Genomic DNA, 23,331 nt, shown 5'->3' on the forward strand with positions numbered 1-23,331 from the left:
CTTAGGATTTCTCAATGGATGTTTACACAAGGGCAATGAACAAAAGAAGCAGATTATATCAGTTTATACACACAGAATCGCATAGGAAAGTCAAATCCTTGAAGATGAAGTACCTGCTATTCCCTTACCCATTTACTCTCTTCTTTCATGCATGATCATCTGCATCTGTTGTTTTATTATTGTCTTTATGTTGTGAAATAACTCATTGTACACAACTCTGACATTCCAAATAAAATGGGCAGGATAAAATATATTTTAAATAAAATAAATAAATAAAATGTGTCAGTTAAGCTTCAACTTGGAGAAAAAGTATGCTTAGTATTATCATGAGGGACAGCACCTCAACAAGCCTAGCTCGGACCCTTAGCTTCCTAACTGAGCACATGTACCTCTGCCTCTGCTCCAGGGCTTCCTTTGCCACACCACTTTTTAAGTGTATAATGTATGGCTGACCCAATGATGGAGGATGCTGCCATAGGTAAACCACCATTGATTTCTCTTTGTTGTTTTCATACAGTGGAAAGATTTGGAGGCATGCAATATATTCAAAATAAAGCACCAATAATGGCACACGGTTGCTAGTAGTGATCAGTGATAGATTTTGGAAGTACAAGGACATAAGACAAATTTCCTATTTTTATTTCCTGTTTTTATGTTGTGAACCGCCATACTGATGAACAAACAAACAAATAATACACAAACTCTGCCTCTGCTGGTAAATCTGCACTCTTGCCCTACTGACACCCCCCCACCCACCCACACACCTTAAGCACCAGCCATGCTCCCTATGACTTTCCCTTACTCTGCCTCCCCCCATTTTTAAATCAAACCCTGAATCGCAATGCACAGCCTTACCAGTGCATTCAATAAAGCCTGTTCCCTCAAAGACTCTTCCACAAAGAAAAGAAATATAAAAAATCTTAGTTCTTTGCACTGAAGACTAAGAACATTTGTATATCTACCTTCTGCTGAGAAACGTGTGTAGATGGAACTTTCACCAGGATCAGCACCAGAGAAAGGGGAGCATTGGCACAGTGCTGACAAGGGGCTCCCACCCTCCCAACACCCCCTCATCACTAGGGCCAGGAATGTGAACTTGGTTCACATTCAAAGGCTGCTGAAAAGCATCCAGGGCTGGATCTACACTGACCTGTTTAACGTTATTTGAACTGTAAGATATATTGTTCTAAAAGGTCACAGAGTATACTTGTAATTTAAATCCTCTTTCTTATCTTGTTGTTGGTTTATTTTTGTCAAAACACTGCTAATTGCTCTGCAGCACCCTCTGGTGTCGCATTTTAACAACAAGAATGTTAAAAGCAATGCATCATTTTTCCCTCTGTGTTACCACAACCCTTCCTTAACCTTTTCCTAACGTTAAAAACATGAGTGTAGATCCACCCCAGGATTCTGGTGCAAAGGGCAGTGAATGATGGCATGGCCGGCTATACGAGTGAGGGTCTCTTCCAAGCCCCAATTTCCAAATTCTCCAAGCATCACGTTCTCTAAAAGCTATGTTTATTGCACACAAAACAAAAATGCCATGGAATTTGCACCAATAGAATTCAACAGGACTTACTCCCAGGGAACTAACTGGAGTAAGGTTGGGATAGTTAAAAGAGGGGAGGTAATCTGTTTAAACATGGTGATTAATACACACCATTTTCACAAATCCAAAATGTCAGCGATAGTCGTTAACTTAGCAAAATACAACGGAAAAGCAGTTATTAGAACTCTTACCAGCATGGTCCACTACAGGGCTATTGGCACCCCATGTTTGGTAGAGAGTGGCGAGATCCTTGGGAATGGAGGTCTTAAAGATGTTCAAAATGTCCAAGCACTTCTCGTGTCCTTCCGACGGTGGCTCCTGTTTGGTGGAATGTACAGGTGGGAGAGGCCCTGCTGTGTTAGGCTGGGGCAGCATCAGAGGACTTGCTCTGGATCCTGCTGTACAATTGACCAGGGCTCTCCCCTCGTTCTCTTTCTTGGTGTTCGGATCTTGCTGAGGCACAGGTGGGTCTTCTTGCACAAGGTATGGCTCAGCTTTACACGGGGGGAGGTACTGAGGCGGAGAGTAAAATTTGACCTTCCCTGGTTCTGAAGCGCAATGCTTGCTTAAAGGGACAAACCCAGCACTGACTTGGGGAACGGTATATTTCTCGGCGAGTTTGCTGTTGGAGGGCTGTGAGTTGGGTTTAGAGACAATCACCGGGGAAGGCGCCAAACTTACGCCAAAGCTCCCTGCCTGCAGCAACTTGGAGTTTGCTTCGTATTTTGCTTTCAGTTGGGGCTGTTGGGATACTGTGCTGTTTTGCTCATGGGTGTGGTTCAGTTTCGGCTGCCTGTACCCATCAGTGCCTGATGACCGTGGACCATAGCTACCAGTGGGCAGTGGCGCATCCTTCTGCATAGTCCCAGGCTTAGCAGTCATAGCAGAACCAGAAGAATTATTTTTAGATCCCGGCAACCCACTTGGCACCTGAAGGCGTGTGAATCTGCTGACAGGCAAAGGCTGGCATTCTTTACCACCAAGAGCAGGAGGGGGTCCGGTGCGGCCACTTCGTGTCATGAAAACGGCATTGTGTTTTATACTCTTGAATCCATTTTGAAGAACCCAAGGGGGAGCCACAGAGTTACAGCTGACCTTGTGACAAATTCTTTTGTGCATCCACAGGACTTCTGGGTAATAGGTCTTATGACTGCAGTAAGGGCACGGGTGGACAATCAAAGCAGCCTGTAAGGTTGAGGTAAAACTCGTATTGCATGAATCAGCCCTGCTTGACTTCTCACTTAGATCTAATGGAATCTTCTCTGGGAAATCTGCACTGTCAATTAACACAGAGTCTTCACACATATCAGGAGGATTCTCCTTAGAGCCCTTGCCCAATGGGGTTTGCAAATCTAGTCTCACATCAGAATATGTTGGACAGAGTCTAGAAGCAAAGTCAACAGTCCTACTGGAGCAAGGGAAATTGTGGCTTTGCTGAAATGCCGATTTCTTTAAATCCAGGGAAATTTTGCAATCCACATATTTTGGAAAGGGTTCTCTGGTCTTGTTTTCTGGTGGAGATGCCACCAAAGACAGCTCTGTTTTAGATTCACTGGCATTGTTTTCTCTTGTGATGTTTCTCCCATGGTTGAACTGTAGGGTTGCCAGAGGTGCTTCTTCAGAAAAACTGCAGAGGTACGGCTTTTTCCCTGGAAGGGACACATAAAAACAGAATTACTATGAAGACAAAACACATGCAAGATGCAGGTTTTCTAGATAAATATCAGAGAATGGGGAAAAGCTTCTTTGGGTTGGACAAATTCACAGCATACCACTGCAGCCCCACTGGTGGGTGATTCTGATGCACACAGTGAGCCCCCGCGCTCCAGAAGACTTTCCAACCTATTGCTTTCAGCTCAAGGAACCACCACTGAAAGGAACTGGGAAACATACAAGTAGTGGATTTCTGTGTGCATTGCTTATTGAAAAAGTACAAATACCCCATTGACACAAGCCCACAGTGAAGCTATCATCATCATCATCATCATCATCATCATCATCATCATCATATCATCACTACTATTCTTACTACTAATACATCTGTTAGTCACTTTATAGAGAAGCCTCTAAGTGACTTATTTGGATAAAATGCAAACCGATAAAATCAAGTGAAAACCAGATACTTCAAAGCAATATGCAATTCCTAAAATGGTCATCCCATTACACAATCAAAATGCTAAGTCCTTCACCAACCCACTAAAAGATGAGCACCAAAGAAGAGGCTTAGCTACTGAAGGCCTGAATAAACAAAAAAGTGTTGGCCTGGGACCTAAAAATTTATAATGATGGTGCCAGATGGGTTTTCCTGGAGAGAGTATTCCACAAACTGAGGTGGGGAACACATCACTGAAAAGGCTCTTTCACATTCTCATGTTGCCACCCTCTGAATCTCCCATGGAAGGGGTACATGAAGAAGGATCTAAGACAATGGCCAGAAATGAAAAACAATTTGAAAATCGTTGCAAGCTAAAACTGAAGACCAAAGAGCAGTTCACAGAGTCCTGTGGGCTCATTTTTCCTCAGGGCAATTTTTCACAGATACACACCTGCATCAGATAACACGGGGAACATACTGTGTGGGCAAATGATACACATACTTTGCCAGTGATTTCTGCAACCATGGTGACATGTCTGGGCAATTCTGTAATTGTGGACATTCTTTCTAAGTGTACCAAAGTATTCCTGGTTCAAATGGTATTTTCCTAAAATACCATTTAGGAACTACCGACCAGAGAGGATAGTTCACTCAGAGAGGAAAAACAACCCAAAACCACATGAGCCAGTCCTAAGGCTGTACTTACTTTCCTTTGTATAAAACAAGCCCGAAGGAGGCCCCCAACCAGCTCACAGGTCCTTGTATGATCAGTGGAAACAGTTGGTCCTGGCAAGTATTAACCACTCTCAATTCCAACCTGATAATTGCCACCTGCCCAGATTTTAACTTGTCTGAATTAATTTTAAAATGTATTTTAATTAATTGATGTATAATAAAATGTATTTTAATTAATTGATGTATGTTTTTATGTATATTGTGTTGTTTTTATGATGTTAGCCACTCTGAGCCTGGCCTCGGCCAGGGAGGGCGGGATACAAATAATAATAATTATTATTATCATCATTATTTTATTACTTCTGTTCTGCTGCTCCATTTCTAGTAGTGGGCAATATACTCCTTGAAGGCCAGATCTGCTGACCCTGTGGCTCCTGCTGCCTGAGGCGGTTAGTCGCCTCACCTTGCCTCATGGATGGGCCTGGCCCTATGGCTGGTAATATTCATGTTCCACATATATTCCAAGTGTTTAGGACTACTGAGATTGCAAGAATCAGATCGTAAGTGGTCTTTTCTGTATCTGCATCTCCTCTCTGCATCAACTCTAAAGGCAAGTGTTTTGGAAAGTCAAACACATCACTGTTGCTTAGTATAACTTTGGTACCACAGGCAGTGTTCCAACCCTGCCAAATGTGATCTGTTTTAGGCTGAGTGTGGGGTTTTTTAAAAAATAAATAAATCTGTGTCTCAACTTCGATTTAATTTGGCCTCAACTCCAGTTCAGGCAAAAAGCCTTAAGCCTTTGTTTAATTCTGAGTAATTAGCTTAAAAATAACCCATGGATTTGCTGTCTAGCAGGGTTGAATACTCACTCGGTAAAGATCATTTTCTTTTCAAATTCTCAATGGGACAAGGTCCTTTGTATTTAAAGTGTTTTTTCCTGTTTTACAAGAAGTTAAGACTTCCTGAAAGCACATACCCAGCACCGCTAGTTAAATCGACACTTGGAATCAAAAGAGCTGCCAGGGATTGTGAAATTTGACACTGCACATCTGTGTTATTTTTAAAGCACATCTGTTGCAGTTAAATGTTTTGAAGAATTCTAAGTCTTTCCTACTATGGTGCAGTTAGTTTGCTTGAAAAAGCTAAATAATCAACAGAAGTAAATAACTAACACTCCCGGTCAACTGCAATACAGTAGAGGAGACTGACCCTTTCCACTAGGAGTCATTAGTTTCAGTAATAAAGGCTTCCTCTAAACTTTGGTGCTTTACAGGGTTGGGAAATCACCTGCCATTAGAGTGACAGCCAAGAATGGTAAATCCTGTACACACTTAGCAGCCTTAGAGCCATATGATTCCACCGCAATTTAAGCAGCTTTAACTGTGCACAGAATCATAGCCTCCCATGCAGATCACAAAAATACAGACTTTAAAAACTCACTAATTTCTGCCTAGTACTGTATGTTTTTCTTATTAATTTTCAAAACAACTCTACAGCTTCATACTATTGGCCTGGATGTGTGTGTACTTCTTGCATGCTCCCTAATTTAAGAAAACTCTGCCAGTAAAAAATAATAAAAATAAACTGGCATACAACTAACCAGCATACGCCCCACTTTTGTGCTAGTTTTCTACTTTCAATGAGTTTCCCTGTCCCCATATGAGAGAGTTCAGAAACATGGGTGACTAAATGCAGTCTAATAAGATACAAGCACAACTCCTCACAACTCCACCATCTCATTTGCTTGTTTGTGTAAACTAGGCCTCAGGAATCCAGCTGTTCCAAGTAGTCTTTCCACACTATTTCCACATTCTGAATTGGCTCTTGATTTATGATTTTAATGTCAATATCTGGACTAACATGGTGCCCTACAGATGTTGTGGACTACAACTCCCATCAGCATGGCCAACAGCCAGGAATGATGGGAGTTGTAGTTCAAAATGTTTGCAGGGCACCATGTTGGCTAACCCTGATCTAGACGTTTGGAGGAAACCAGCAGCTGAAAAGAATGCCACATTTTTTTATATGGTAAATTATCAGCTTTTACTGAGGCAATTTATTCCGGAAAGATCTTATATGAGAAATGCCTTGATACTTCCCAAGCCAAAGCCCCCTATTTTTCCCTAACTCCCACAACTCATCCTTGATATCAAGTAGTTGCTGGAGGTGCTGCAGAGAATAATTTTTTAATGAACTATTTTAAGTGTGCCCCTGGTAGTATTACTCAGAGTTCTCTTTATTGACCAATCAAGAGACCTACGAGCAGAAAAGAGTTGATAATGACATGGCACAGGGGGAAACGTACTGGCTTGGAGCATGTGGAAGTTTAGATTATTTTAGGAACCTGGGTTTAACTATATGAGGCTAAGAAATTCTGCCTTGTGAGGGAAACAATTCTGGAGTGGGTGTGGAATTTTCCCAGCCACTTTTAGTAGGATACATTTAGTAGGATACATCCCCACACCCCAACTTACCTACTAAGGCTGATGATTTCAGTATTCGGACACTATATACATAATGTCAATCCTATGACTTTCAGGTCATTCATGCCAATGGGAAAACTTACTCAGTGGGGAAACCCAATGCTACTCATTATGCCCAGACAAAGGAATAATATATAAATCTTTATTGCTGTCCAAAGACCCATAGAACAATTTCAGAACAAAATACAGTTAAGACAGCCAACCACAAAAGAAAGAGGAACCGAGGTGGTCATTTTGTTTTTTCTCAAGCTTGATGATCTTTGTTTCTTTTGACTTCTGAAAGAAACTTTGCCACAGCCAGTGTAATATCATTAGACCTGTCATCCAAAAGATGTTTAATATGGGAGGCTTCAGATTTTCCTGGCAGATTTGCCAGTAGGGGTTTGATCAGTTGGTCCCTTGATTGCTCGTACTGCCCACAATGCAGTAAGATACGCGTCATGCAATTGACGTCCTGAGAACATAAACAAAGCCTATTTTGAGAAGGGATGCCTCTCAGCCACAGATTACATGAGATCAAGATCGCAGGTCACTGTGTGAAATGTCCCAAAGCCTTTGCCTCAGGGATTCAAGGGCGGTATCATAGCCCAGATGATACAAGAGGGATGGTGGCAGTCCAATTGAGGTGGCTTTTCTGGCCATAGTTTTCAGCCATGGGCCGATAAACTCGACAGAGGAATAACTCATCAAGCTACATCTGTAGGACAAGGTATGCCAACCACTGTTCCATTGCAATGCTAGTGCACAATACTTTATGAGATGTTGCAGAGATGCTAGAGCCATAGAAAAGTTTAGGAGCAACACTTTGAGAGATTCCACAAACATACCTACTGTATCCCTTAGCACTTTTTATGTGTGTTTGTGGTAAGCCACAATCTGGTGCAACCTGAAAATTACTAAATGAGAGAAGCAGGTCATTCTGCTGCACTAAGCATTTAGGGAAGATTTACGGCAACCTTGCTCATCACAGGATAATTGTAACTATTAGCTATCTTAAACCAGCAGTTGTGGTTCAAGCTTCCTTACCATATGAACACAGTTACCTGTCAGCAAGGGTAAGCTTGAAACATACAATCAGCTAAGGTGGTGGTTATGGTCTAGCAGGACGGTGGTTCATATAGGTCACCTGGCTAAATGGGATGCCTGAATTGTGACTGGGGTTCCTGTTGCACGTGATATTTAATCTATCTCACACCACCCCAGCTTCTTCCTTAAATTGATATTGCACATGATTTTGCAGCATATTTGGCTGCATTTTTACTATGTTCGCATTTTTAAAAACAGCTTGCACACAAAAAAGGAAGGGGCTACCGACACAGTAAATGCATATAAATAAGATGATGTTGTTAGACGTGTTTCGCAGGGTTGTGGTGTTTATTGCTTGGTTGGCGCTGTGACTAATTTGACACTGTTTCTTATAATGTAGAACATATAATGTGCTATTATCTTTTAATGTGTATTACACATGCACACACACACTATCACACACACAATTCACAACAACAACTTCTAACATTTTGCATTTTGTGGATATCATGTTATACACTAGGTTGCTTATTATGTCACTACGTTGTAAATCGCCCTGTTGGCTTTTGACAAAGGGTGGGATGTAGATTTCTTAAATAAATAAATATTAAGTAAATGAACATCCAAAGCGGGCTCTGATGACTTTTAGAGTGACACACTGATGGAAGCCTAGTTAAGTCAAACAAGTTGAGCATAGGCTCATTTTACTGCTCAGTAAAAGTGAATGAAAAGAAAGTCTGACCTACTTAAGTGTAATGCCACAAAGAACCTCAGAAGATTTCATAGCTGTTGAACAAGCATTTCTGCTTTGTATTACATGGCTTTTGGTTATTATTACATTTTATTGCTAGACCTCTGGCTCTGTTTTGATTGGTGATGCTGCCTGCAAGATTTTATATTTTGCTGTGTTATCTCAGAAGATGGGAAACTAATACAGATGGCTTTTATTGGCAGCATGATATTAAAAATGAAGGGCTTTAATGCATCCAGAAAACCTTGTTAATACTTACATGAATCTTGTATTTTAAAATATAAAAAACATAAGCAAAATATTGTAAAGATATCAGATTACCCTAGTTGCCTTTCAATTCTGGTTGTGTTTGTTTGTTTCCTGTCAGTGTATTTCTCCAAGTATACGTTTAAAAGACTCTAGTTTGTTCCACTTTGCTGAAGACATGCTTCTAATTTATTTATTTATTTAATCTAAATGCCATGAGCTGTAAACAGAAGCTATCATTTTCGATAACTTAAAGCAAGATATTTGGAATACAACTGGACAAAAAAAGGAGGGTGCATTTTAAATGTGTTTGTCTTTCCTTTCCCCTCCCCAATGCAAATGTGGAACCAAATAGTCAGTCTTAGAACTATGATTAAGAAATTAATGTTTGGACATTCAAATTTTATTTTTAATAGAAGGGAAGGACATAAAGGTTATTTTGCTCAGCCCCTTGCATTTAATAATAATAATACTTTATTATTTATACACTGTCCATCTGGCTAAGTTTCCCCAGCCACCCTGGGTGGCTCCCAGCAGAATATTAAAATCACGATAAAACATCAAAAACTTCCCTACACAACAGCATCCATGTATAACATGTTGGACCACTCAATATTCAACAGTATTATAGCCCTCACCTGATACTCATCTTTAAGAAACCAGAGAGAGCAAAATGAGTCCAGTTAGCTTACCCAATTCATTATAGAATGAGAGAGGAGATACACAAACAACCTATGCAAACTCTATAGCAGCAACAGAACGCCTGCGGTTGGTTGCATTGCTGCTGCTTACCAGGAGGTAGACGGTGAGGTCAGCACAGTGCAAAGGCACTGGCAAGAGCACTTGATTGGCTCTGCCAGTGCATTTGCACCACACTGACTTTGTACTTCTTGGTAAGCATCAGCAACATGATAAACTGGGTGAGTGCAGAGCCCCGCCATCCTACCCACTACGTGTACTGCTCTAATACTGAGAATAACTCAGCAAGTCCCCAAACTAATCAATCACTTTTCACTCATCTAGACCACTTTGACTGATCAGAGGAATCAGTATCATTTAATTTTTTTAAAAAACTGGACTTCATTATGAGAAATAACGCTGCATCCGAAAAGCCCAATACCTTCTGATCTTCATTATGATCTTAATATCCATCTTTTGATGTTCAGGAGCAGTATTACATATGTTCATCTTGATAAAAACGCAAGCCCAACTCAGATCTATGAGACTTACTCCCAAGTAAGTGAGTACAAAATTGCAGCCTAATAGTTAACAGCAATTGAAAGAAGAAATGCAGTTAAGAACGAACTAATCTTGAACCTTTCCCTCCAGTGAATCATAAATATAGGTATCCACTGTATAGCAGGGGTGGGCCCACAGATATAAAAGGTCTCCATTCATCTTCTATAAAGACGGCATATGTTCTACTGCTTTAGCTGCCTTTGTTTATAGGATGTTTGTTTTATTGTACTGTTTTGGCACTGCTAGTTTTATTTCACACGCCTGCATACCACTCAGATATGTAAAGAGCTAAAGGTTGAGTTAGAATTATTATCGATATTAATATTAGTAATAATATTCATACATGCCTCCATTCTACAAAACCACTTGTGCTATTTTGTAATTCACTATCCATACTTTATATAACCCTTGTGGAAATTAGATCCAAGTACATTTTCTGCCTAAATTATTTTTGTTTGTTTCTTTTTTTAAAAAAAAAATACTTTAGGTATTATTTTACTCCAGTTCTAGGGTAACCAATGCTTGCTTCAACTATCCCTTTAAACCCTCGTAGTCCTTAAAAAAACAAAACACAACACAATACTGCAACAAATGAGGAAAAACAGGTGATACACACAAAGCCAAAAGGAATTTACAACTCATAACATATCTGAATCTTAATCTCTCTAGCATTATCTAAGTGGACACCTGGTGCTTGTGGAAAATAAAAAGCACTAAACTCTTACAATTTGGGCAATGGAAAACATGAATGGACAACCAGCAGACCAATTCAATAATCTGTTCTGTTCTGGGCTGCAGGCAAGTGTCTGCTCCTTTGTTCCCAAATGCTGACTATGCTAGGGTTGCATTCTGAGACCACTGGGCTTTATCAATAAAATTATTTCATTTTCAAGAATAACATTTTCAGGAAAACGAGACCTTTCTTCTTCTTTAACATAAAACTCTGGAAATCCTTCCTGCAAGGAATTTTACATTACGGCTAAAAGTATAAATTTGTGAACCATGAAATCATAAAGGTGGGCATTAATCTTGCAGTCGTAACACTGGAACTGTTAGAAGTTGAAGAAAGAAAGGGGTACGGGGGGGGGATGAATAATGAAACAGAAGGAAGCAAAGGAAGCTCTCCAAAGTGTGTGTGTGTGTGTGTGTGTGTGTGTGTGTGTGTGTGTCTGTGTGTGTGTGTGTCTGTGTGTGTGTGTGTCTGTGTGTGTGTAGAAAGCTATTATTTACAGTACTGAAAATGCTAGTGAAAATGAGCAAAATTAAAGCAACTTTATATTTGACTATTTCCTGAGCTAAAAAAATACACACACTTGCTTTAGTCACATGATGCTGTACACAACCATGCATTTCTTTCCACATGGAAAAAGTGTCATCTGTGAAGTGGATCCTTATTGTGCAAAATCTACTAACACAGAGAACTGTATAAATGGTTCTTAAGTAAAATATTTGGTCTTCCCTTTAAAAAGCACAAGCAAAAGAAAGAGTTTAGATCCCTGCAAATAAAATGGCACACAGTTTAACAAATGCTGTTTTGAAATCAGCCACCAAATGTTCATATGAATCTAAATTACTTTTGGGCTTTCCCCCCAGCCTGTATTTATTTTTCTTTCCAGTTAGTATGGACCAAAAATGAAGTTAGAAAAGAGTAGATCACTTTGCCATCTCCATTTTCAGTCCATGAAAATAACCACAGAGGGAAGATAAGCTTCAACAGAAAAACAACAACCATGTTTTATCGGGAAGTAGGCATCAATTAAAACTGCGAAGTCAAATTGAGAGGAGTGAAACAAGGAGTCTCTATTGGACCAACCATGAAAAAGGAAAGTTTACATGAGAGAGGAAGAAGTCAGTCTTCTTGTCTGGAGACAGACAATAAGTACATCCCACAGCTTTGCTGAAGACAACACATTTTAATGGCTTTTGTAAATGTTACATCTACATAGGTAACTGTTAAGTGTACTTAATGTTTACTTTTTAAAAATAGTAAAATGGAATAATAAAATAATAAAACGTAATGTGTAACAGCACGACATTGATAAGCCTTGCTTTAGATAACTGAACTGCATTTTGCCTCTATTCTTTCTCCCCTCCTCTCCTCTCAACCCCCACAAAGTGGTGAAGCAGACAAGCTTGTGTTTTGAACTTCAAACGGAAAATTGTTTCCTGAACACTGTGTCTTGAAAAAGATAAGAGGCAAGGGTAGCATGGGAAGAATGTACACAACTGCAGCTACATGTATCTAGGCTTAGTTTCTGAAGGGGTGCAGGGCGTGAAGGCAACATATCTCACCAGCTTTTTCTTGTTGTAAGTTCCCTCGCTGCAAGAAGCTAAGTTACAGGGAACCAGGAAGAGGGCCTTCTCGGTAGTGGCACCCGCCCTGTGGAACACCCTCCCACCAGATGTCAAAGAGAAAAACAACTACCAGACTTTTAGAAGACATCTGAAGGCAGCCCTGTTTAGGGAAGCTTTTAATGTTTAATAGACTATTGTATTTTAATATTTTGTTGGAGGCCTCCCAGAGTGGCTGGGGAAACCCAGCCAGATGGGTGGAGTATAAATAAATTATTATTATTATTATTATTATTATTATTATTATTATTATTATTATTAAATTCTGAGGTCCTATTGATTTTCAACCTTTGGCCAAAAGTTGATACAGCTTTCTATCATGCGTAGGGGGACTCTTGTGAGCTTTGTGCAGTTACCATACCAATCTCAGTTCTTGTAAAAATGAACCATTGGATCTACTCAGATGACCTGTCACACTAGTTAATTCTAAAGGTTGAACAAATACTGTATACAGTTGCATTTCCTTTTTCCTTTCATCCCTGCATCCACCATTTTCTCCTCTGCACAAGAACTGAGGAAAAATAATGATAACTATGTGTGGCATAAAAAAAGAAAGAAAGACAAAAGACAACTAAGCAGCAAACAGCTTTCAAGACCTACTACGAAACAGTCCTGGTGACAGCCTTACCGAGATTGCCAAAGACATCAGCCATTTACTGGCAACTTCAATAAGCTTCTTTAAGAGTCAATGGGACAACAAATCTATGAGAGAATCCTCCTTGAAACAGGAGAGGGTTCCACTTCTGGGTGCACTGACCTTTAAAAGTTTCCACCTCATTATAACGCTTTCAAATTGGGACCTGGATTTTAAAGCTCACAAAAAGGGAAATAATCATTTTCTGCTTAACACTTTGGAAATCACAGAGGAAAACAGCACGTGAACAAACAACTTTTTCCTTAGAAAAAGGAAGCGCATTTTCCCACAATTCATAAACAAGTGTTTAGTTTATTTTAAAAAGACAAAGAAGCCAAAAGAATTCAAGATCACCAGAAGAATGAATAAAGCCTAAAGAGGAAAGGAATGATGGGGGGGGGGGAGGGATAAAAGGAGACACTAATCAATACCAAAATGTCACATCAGATTTGTTCTAAAAGTGGAAGGCAACATTCATTTCACAAATCACCCATCGGATTTTTTTTTTTTTTAAAAAAAATAAAAATAATACTGGCACTAATGTTTGAGTGAATGAAAACAAGAGCAATCTGAATTTTTGCCATCCGGTCTTTTTCAGATATCTCCAAATTCCGTTTTTAAAAACAAAACAAAACACCACCCCTAAAATAAATTCATCCACATGCAGTAGTATTGGTTCTACTGCACACTGGTGAGTCATAGGGGCATGCAAAAGTACATTCATTTTAGTAGATGGGAGAGGGTATCATTCAAAGATTTCAGTGATGGGCTACATGCAGGATTCTTCCCAAGGATTCTAGCTGGGAATAGTAGGAGGGAGGGGGGAGAGAGAGGCTGTTTTGGAAAGAACAAAGAAAATGCTGAAGCACACTGCCACAGCCTGGCTCAAAGTGGAAGTTTTCATTCTGGCGGGAGGAGAAAAAGAGAGAATATCAAAGCTACCCCCCCCCCCATTCCTAACCCACTTGCTAACCTGAGTAACATTGTGACAAACATATGCTTTTATTTTTGCAGCATTTCACTTTCACAAATGGTGCAAAACTCTTAGATTGTACAGCTAATCATTTAAACATTAGAGAGCACAAGAAACTAACTGGCTGCAGCTCTGCTGCGATTCTATCTTTCTCAGCCCTTCTTCAAGGCTCCAACAATTGAATCTGAAATATAAAAAATAAAATAAAAATACAATGCATGTGCTCTGCCCCTCTCCATCAGAAAAGTCCTGGTGCCTTCAGCACTAAACACAAGATATGTGAAAAATGTTGCGTATTTCCTGGGAACGTGCTGCGTTCTGAAGCGGTACTGGAATAGAGTCAGAGTGAAAAAGAATGGGACTGAGTCAATGAGATGCCACTACATATATTTTGCCCCTTATAAACTTGCCACATTATCTTTATGAAAGCAATGTGAACATTGATTTAAATAAATTAACAACAACAAGAAGAGTTTGGACTTGATATCCCGCCTTTCACTCCCCTTATGGAGTCTCAAAGCTTTCCCTTCCTCCCCCACAACAAACACTCTGTGAGGTGAGTGGGGCTGAGAGACTTCAAAGAAGTGTGACTGGCCCAAGGTCACCCAGCAGCTGCAAGTGGAGGAGCGGAGACGCGAACCCGGTTCACCAGATTACGAGTCCAGTGCTCTTATCCACTACACCACGTTACTGAAATAAGTACATAAATAAAGTGCAGGAACTCAGAACACTTCAATCTGTTTTGTTTCAGCATCTACTTGTCTAGGTTCGTGTAAGTTTTAAGTGTCAACTCATATACTGTCCCACTGGGTAATCATATTAGTCAGAAGTATATCATCCAATCTTTCTGGAGAGTAAGCAATCCAGGTCTATGTGGGTACTTAATTTACACTGCTTTGTATATAAATTATGCTGTGTGTTCCTAGCACTATAACCTCTTCTGAGCCACTCTAGCCATGCTAGATTTATTCTAGGAAAGGTAGCTAAACGCTGTTAAGCTTCACAATTCAGAATCTTCACTCCATCTGCAAAATGGCTCTATTTTGTACTGTCAGGTGCTGTCCAAAGAAGCTGTAGCTATTTTATTAGCTCCTCTGGCAGCATGGCTTAGAAGTGTTATATATCAAATGATCACACTGGGATAAACAGAACCTATTATTACTATGCCCATACTATGTTAGTGTTCTCATCTGCAATGTAATGGCAATATAGAATGTTTTCATATGTGTATTTTGAAAGCATGAAACGATTTCAGATTCCCAAAGCAAAAGAACCCAGTGAAATTCAGGTGTTAGGTCACTTTTTGCTCTGGAAATACATTCCACCTTCAAGTCACATGAGCTGCTTTTCTTTCTTTTTTAAGTACACAAGTGAAGAAATACGAACAGAGCACCTGTAAGCAAATATAAAAATAGAAAAGAACAGTTAGGGAAATAAGTAAGCAGGAAGCTGATGAGAGCCACATTTACCAAACAGGTTCACCAGTAATCTCAAGTGATTTCAATCTAAAGTAGGTGACTATTTATGCTGGACAAAAGTGCTGAGGTAGGAGAAAATTAACATTTCTACAGAAATGTCTAGAGGGAATGTTGAAGCGATACCCAAAATGGGGAAGGAGGATAGTTTCGTTTCAAACTAAGACAGATTTGTTTACAAGTCTGAATGACAACACTCACATTCTGAAATAATGACTCACCCATCAGTCATTAAATGAAATTTCAAAAATAACATAAAAACCTTTAACAAATGTGAGCTAATATCGCTTACGGCATACAGTTGAAAAGGTTTCCAGATATTCAGCTAGGTTTTACTCACAGCAGACCCAACGAAATGAATAGACTTAACTTAGCCACGTTCATTCATTTCAATAGGTGTACTCTGAGTAAAACTGCCACCCACTGTGTACACTCCTTTCATTGTGAGGGCAGGTCCCCTTCTGCACAATTATTTTATGGAGCAAAATCTTGTAGCGGAGGGCCAGCTAAGCAGGTGAACATCAGACGAGTTGCTGAACCTGCCTTCACAACTCTAGCAATGCTGCCACTTTCCAAAACCAGGCTGGGGGATGGTGTGGCCAGGCAAGGACCACACAGGTGCACCAGTAAGAGTGCCAAACTAGCAATGACCATCCCACTACTTGGTACCAAACTCCTGCCACTGTGAGGTTCTTACTGGAGAAATTATAATATACTGCATGTGTTTGTGTCTGCAGTTGGTTGTCTATTGCCAAACAGAAAGCTTTCCCGCAGCCCAAGGGAAAACAACAAGTTTTCCTTTTCTTTTGTGGCACCATATTTTGATAACCATCTCGTCCACCCATTCACTTCACTTTAGGCCGTGTCTCTTTGTGGGTCCCAACTTCTCTACAGACTTAGGCCTCAAAGGATGGTGAAGCTGTTTACCTAAGTGCCTTTCCAGTCTCTGCAGTCTGTTTTAGGGCTACGTGAAGAGAAATGGAACGGCATACCATCCCACTGTATTTAAGTGATTATCAGACTTTCTTGCACCTCTCTTTAGCTCAAACTACCAGGTTTTAGTGTCTAGACCACATTTTTAGAAGCAAGGCTGCAATTCTGGTGAGGAAAGGTCTGGAGACAGACAAGCTTGGCAGAACCCACAACTGACACACTTCCCATTGTGTAAGCTGGTCTCCATAAATCACTCAGCTTGTTTAGGTGTCAGCGACTTCAAGGACTGCTGCAGATATTCCAAAAAATATACAGTTGTACCTTGGATCCTGAACGCCTGGAACTCGGATGTTTTGGCTCCTGAATGCTGCAAACCCGGAAGTGATTGTTCCGGTTTGCGAACGTTCTTTTGGAACCCGAACATCTGACGGGGCTTCTACAGCTTCTGATTTGCTACTGGAGCTTCCTGCAGCCAATGAGAAGCCGCGATTTGGTTTTTGAACGTTTTGGAAGTTGAACGGACTTCCAGAACAGATTCCATTCGACTTCCAAGGTACAACTGTATAGGTAAACACAAGGACAAACCATGAGCTGTGAGCCACAGAAGAAGCCTTGGTTACAGCTTATGATTAGTCTGGAGGAAGTTAAACCATGAAGTTAGGTTTGGACGGCACACTAAGTCAAACCATGGTTTAGCTTAACACAGAAGCAGAATGACCAGAGAAGAGTAAAGCAGTCACCATCATCTGTCCAGAAACCCATTCATTCAACCAGGCCAACAATATGTGAGAGGGATTCAGGTGGTGTTTGGGGACTGCTTTAAGTACAAGTTACACTTGCCTGATATCATTACGCAATAGTGTTAGTGTTATGTTTGTTCGATTTCCACCCACCGTGACTGTATGCACTTATATGAGCTTAAATCTTGTAGCTTGTGAAGTCCACCCTGCATGTCCTGATTGTGATGTAAAAATTTCCATTTATAATAACATTTGCAATTTTCTATTTGTATAAGCGTAAAGCCAACTTTACAAAGGCACCAAAAGTTTTCTGCAATGCCCCTTCCAAATTGTTATCAAGCAACACTTCTAATGACTTCCTTTCTGAACATAAAACTTTTGTAAAACTTCATGATGAAGGATCTGCCATACGCCAAGTATTTTCCTGTTCCTGAAAGTGATTTTCAGTGTGTGCACAGAATTTTTACTGCTGTTGCTATGGCTCATAAACAGCTGCAATTAACTAATAAAAAGTTGCACAGTGCCCAGATTCCTTTGTGGGACTAATAGTGTGCAAATCTTAAAATGCAGTGTATTTGTCGCTAAAAGTCTGTCATAAATAAAAACCCAAGATTCCTATGTATGTAAGATTCTTTGTGGCATTATGTTTCAGTATATTGCTGCAGAGTACAAAGAAATCATTGAGACACACGTGACCTTGTAAAAAGCCTGGCAGTGCATTTTGTTAATTGTGTGTATGCACTGAAACAGTTTATTACCATTCAAAAATATCAAGGAAGTTAAGAATTAATTTCTATTTTAAAAGTAGTATCCCTTTTATGATAAGTTTTTTCTTTTTTTAAAAAAAAATTGCTAAATATCTGCAGTGCACGCCTCTGCAGGAGAAAAAATTCAGAATATAAGCAATCTTTGTTAAGAATGTAATACAATAAGACACTGACATTCATTCAGAGGGCAGCTGCCTCAAATTTATTCAGCTGGAACTGTACTTTACCAAAAAAAACCACTAGATGGCACCTATTCACAATTTATAATCCAAATTGCAACATTTCCCTTTTCATGGTGTGTGGTCCTAAGTTCCATCGAAACACAATTGAAAGTATGTCAAGCTTTGACCAATAAGTGGCAACTAGAAGGAACCTGCCACTATCTTGGGAAAAAGCAACAAATTCATTCAAAAGTCAAAAAAAAATATATTCCAGCTATTGTTTCTTAATGTAACACTTCCTAATTTAATATTTCCTCATTTTAATTCTCCAAAACCTTGAACAAATTCGCGCAACCCAAACTACACAAAAATATCCTTGAAATGTATTTTCAATCTAACCTTAAGTCAAGCAAGAGAGACATTCTTGCTGTATTCCAAATTAGCAAACCTCCAGCCTCATTCAGCCTCCAACCCCCTTCTCAGTTAAGCATTTCAGAAAATTACAGCTGACGTCATGGTTTAATTAGAAATACTGTACAAAATAATGATGTGCTGAAGAATATCTAAGCAAAACTAACAAGTTATATTATTTGGCCGGTCCCCTCGAAGTTTAAAAAAGAAATGTAATGAACAAAGCAAGAAAAAGAAAGGAAGATTACTGCGCAGAAATAAGTAACAGGTTTGATTTTTGAGTGAAGGAAGTGTTGCTGCTGCCTTTGAAAGTTTTAGACACCTGACAGGTTTGAGGGCAAGGGCATGGGAAGAAAATGGGAGAGGGAAATAATCAATAATGGACGACTGTGAAATCACCCTGTGCAATGGTGCCTGTTTCTCTCTTGCCCCATTTACTGCAAAAACATCATAGCACTCAGGGACACTCAGCAAGTGTTATTATAAAGAACAAAGGGGGGGAATCATACCATAAAACAGATTATGATCCTTTACAAACTAAAAATGAAAATCTCCATGCACACATCATGTATTTTGCCCAACTTACAATGTCTACAAGAAGCTCAAAGGAATCCTCCCTACAGCTAAATGACTTGTATCTCCATATTACTCCCATGACAGTTTTTCCTTCCTCCTGTTTGGATTTCCTAGCAACACATCACCAACAGACCCCTGATTCTAGTGCTGAGCTGAAGTATTCAGACCAGGGTTGTTGTTTTTTTGAGATACTTTGTGGGCCTGTAAAAATGCCCTCCCCAGAGATTTTTTTCCCCTGGTAGGCTTCTTGGATCAAGGGACATTTCTGTTAAGAAGGCAGAGGGATGGGAGATGTGCCATAATAAATACGAGGTGGCAGAGGGTTGCATCAGTCTTTCTATTTTAAAAAATCTGTTAAAAGCTTTGCAGTGGTTTCTACCAGCAGCCGAACTGCAAAGAGCAGCAGGGATCCCAGAAACATTCCTTGCTGAGAAATGGTGCAATGGGAGTGGGGGTGGGGAAATTACTCCCTAGCCCAGGGAAGGAAAATTCAGCTTGTTTTGCATCAGGTTCCGAAAAATCAAGTTCACAGCTTTGGAGTAATTCTTGATCCATCCTTGGCACTAGAGGTACAGGTGTCCTCAGTGGCACAGAGTGTCTTCTAGACTAGTATGCCAACTACATGGGACGCGGGTGGCGCTGTGAGTTAAACCACAGAGCCTAGGGCTTGCCAATCAGAAGGTTGGTAGTTCAAATCCCCGGGACGGGGTGAGCTCCCATTGCTCAGTCCCTGCTCCTGCCAACCTAGCAGTTCAAAAGCATGAAGTGCAAGTAGATAAATAGGTACTGCTCCAGCGGGAAGGTAAAGGGCATTTCCGTGTGCTGCTCTGGTTTGCCAGAAGCGGCTTCGTCATGCTGGCCACATGACCCGGAAGCTGTACGCCGGCTCCCTTGGCCAATAAAGCGAGATGAGCGTCGCAACCCCAGAGTCGCCCGCGACTGGACCTAACAGTCAGGGGTCCCTTTACCTTTATGCCAACTACAACCTCTCCTGGACAGTCTGGCAACAAGGATCCATGCTCTGGTAACACTTTGTTTATACAATTATTATGTATTGCACATGGGGTTATCCCTGAAGATGACTTAGAAGCTAGCTGAAGATAAACAGCCAAGATTTTGACCTTACTAGACTGCTGGGAACACATCCCACCAGTTTTGAGATCTACACTGTTCGCATGCCCTTCATGATGCTTTAGGGAACATTTTCTTCCATATCAACCTGCCTAAGTTCACTGGGCCCATCACCATCATAGATAAAGCATATATTTCCCATTGCTTGTGTCACCAATATGGAACATCCTGTCAATGGCTTTTCATTCGAGAGCCACTATACTATGGTTTGTTTTGTAAATATCAAAAGGATGCTGTGCCTTGAAAGGAAGTAACCTGAAAAAAAGTTTTCTACCTTGTAAATGTGATTACTGTGGACAAGTGTATAAGGAAATGTTCACACATGTAACCAATTTGTTAGCTAGATTCTTAAAGAAAGGCAATACAGAAATTTGGAAGGGGGAGGGTACAAAAAACAACAACAAGCAACTAAAATTACTCTCTGATGTGTGTAAGAAAGTAATAGGTTGCACCCAATGTAAGGGGTAAGGTAAGGTAATGTGCCCCTGACCGTTAAGTCCAGTCGCAGACGACTCTGGGGTTGCAGCGCTCATCTCGCTTTACTGGCCGAGGGAGCCGGCATTTGTCCGCAGACAGCTTCCAAGTCATGTGGCCAGCATGACTAAACCGCTTCTGGCAAACCAGAGCAGCGAACAGAAACGCCGTTTACCTTCCTGCTGGAGCAGTACCTATTTATCTGCTTGCACTTTGACGTGCTTTCAAACTGTTAGGTTGGCAAGACCTGGGACCGAGCAACAGGAGCTCACCCCGTCATGGGGATTCAATGTAGCTCTGAGTTAAAGTCACTTAGCAATATACTTGGTCCACCGGCAGAATGCTCTATGTCAGCAAAATGTTTTTGTGCAAGAGAATGCAAAAGCCGCTTGCTGGTGGCCTTTCGCACAATAGATTGTGCAATGGGTTTCTGCTGGCGCAACCATTGTGTTAGATTCCTCCATTGCACAACCTGAAGACTCACCCATTGGACAACACAAAAGCCCTTGCACTAGCAGACCAAGAACAATGGATGCAGCCCAATATGTTATCTAATAATGTTTCATTCTTGCTCAAGACTAAAATGGGCTGAGGACTTCAGTCAGTCAATACAGATACAGAATGCCTTCTGCACAGAAAGTGTAATGCAGAAAAAGTGGATCAAAGCTAAGTAAAAACTTCATACACACACACACACACACACACACATGCTTTATACAAATATTCTCTCATACTCTATCCTTATTAATTTGATTGCGATTTTGTTGTAAAGAGAAGGGAATCTCTTTATCTTAAACACAATTCAGGCCCGTTTGTAAAAAATAAAATAAAATAAAATTCTTGCTGCCATAAAAGGAAGAAGACAAGGACGGCCACTGAAAAGCATGTCTAGACACAGCTTTGTGTATGTGGAGCTGCGGGTACCATTTTTGGTGGTGTCATTCCCATCTGCAAGATGGGTTCCAGAGAATAGCACTGAAGAACATCATTTGGCTCCATGGCACTTAAGCTTGGGTTCATCTTGTCCCCGATACTGTTTAACATCTAAATGAAGCCACTGGGTGAAGTCACTTCATCAATCTCTGTGTGACACCCAGCTCCACTTCTCTATACCATCTAAATGAGGTGAAGCTGTGCAAGCACGGAACGTTTTGCCTTTCCCACCCAAACTAGGCTGCTGGAATGAAGAAAGCTAATGAGGACACGTGTGCCAAAGAACCCAACTCAGTTCTGTTACAGCAAATAAATTTCTAGGGTCATGATGTGCTTAGATTCACCCTGTTCTTTAATTTTACTAACTGCATGTCTGGCTCTGCTTGGTAGATCTTGGGGTTCTACGAAAAATGGGAAAAAAAGGTTGGATCTACTGACATCTGCTCATTTTGACATAGACAACAAATGGGTGAAATTTCTAAATGTCACTGAAAGTTATTTTGCTATCATCCCATCACAGTTAAAATTATTTTTTTTCAAGAACCACGCCTGTTTGCTCTCGCATAATACCTATAGCAATAAAGGCAGATTATTCATTCACTAGGAACAGCAAAATATTTTCCTGCTATCCAGCTAATCTGTTCTTTAAGGCAAGAATAGGACTTTCAAAGCTGATCTTTAGATTCAGATTAAGCACTGAGCTAAGAACAGTAACATGATATTTCTTTGCCAAAGAAAATGCGGTAGGTGTTTTCTGTCTGCACAGATATAATCACTTCACAAAATACCAAGAGCAATATCGTTGTTTCGCTTATCGCTACCGTGGAAGCAAAGCAGAAACCAGCTAGAAACTGGGGGGAAAGGAAGAAGGGCACCAGAACAAAAAGTCTTGCTGTTTTATCCCTTTGCACATTGAAAGAAAGTGAGTGGGGAGAAGCTACACTTTTTTTAAAAAAAAAAGGATGGAAGAACTTCTGCTTGGGACTAATGAGTAGTCAAGTGGCTAGTGTATGGTCTGAAGGCATATGAGCAGGGATGGGTCTGTTTAATGGATAGGTGACCATCTGGGAGCTGTGTGTATTATTTATTTGTTTGTTTGTTTGTTTGTTATTATTTAAATTTATATACCACCCTTCATCTGAAGATCTCAGGACAATTCACAACAGAAAAACAAAGCACAAAATGAAAAATGAAATGAAAACCAATCAATAACACACACCCGGGCACAAACACATTTAAAAGGACATAGAATATTAATCAAGCAAAGACTTGGTTGAAAAGGAATGTTTTCACCTGGCGCCTAAAGATATATAATGCAGGGGCCAGATGAACCTCTGGGGAAGAACATTCCTCAAATGAGGAGCCACTGAACAAAAGACCCGTTCTCATGTTGCCATCCTCCAGACCTCTCATGGAGGAGGCACACGAAGAAGGGCTCAGTTGTTGATCACAGAGTCCAAGGCAGTTTATATGGGGAGAGGCAGTCCATGAGGCATTGTGGTCCTGGACTACTGAGCTCTATGATCAAAGAAATATAGGACATAAAGATGTGAGATGATGAATAGAACTGAACAATAATCTGTAACGTGTGCTTTACATCTCAGTGTTACTCTCCAAACCACCAAAACTAGTGACATATAAGGAAGTTTATAAACATACACAAGCTAAGGACCATTCCTTGTGCAGAACCAAGCAACACAGCTT

At 40.4% G+C, this 23,331-nt stretch overlaps 1 protein-coding gene across 4 annotated transcripts in view; it reads right to left on the reverse strand.

Annotated features, from left to right (window-relative positions):
* Positions 1–23,331, reverse strand: part of ZNF516 (zinc finger protein 516) — a 126,874-nt gene that overhangs the window by 21,489 nt on the left and 82,054 nt on the right. For all 4 annotated transcript variants that reach the window (XM_081873352.1, XM_081873351.1, XM_081873353.1 and 1 more), the window contains exon 3: positions 1,741–3,198. In XM_081873352.1, the coding sequence (XP_081729478.1) occupies positions 1,741–3,198 (1,458 nt within the window). The remainder of the gene's footprint in view (positions 1–1,740; positions 3,199–23,331) is intronic.

This window comes from Podarcis erhardii, assembly GCF_964252035.2.
Source record: "Podarcis erhardii genome assembly, chromosome: 8".
Lineage (NCBI taxonomy): Eukaryota > Metazoa > Chordata > Lepidosauria > Squamata > Lacertidae > Podarcis > Podarcis erhardii.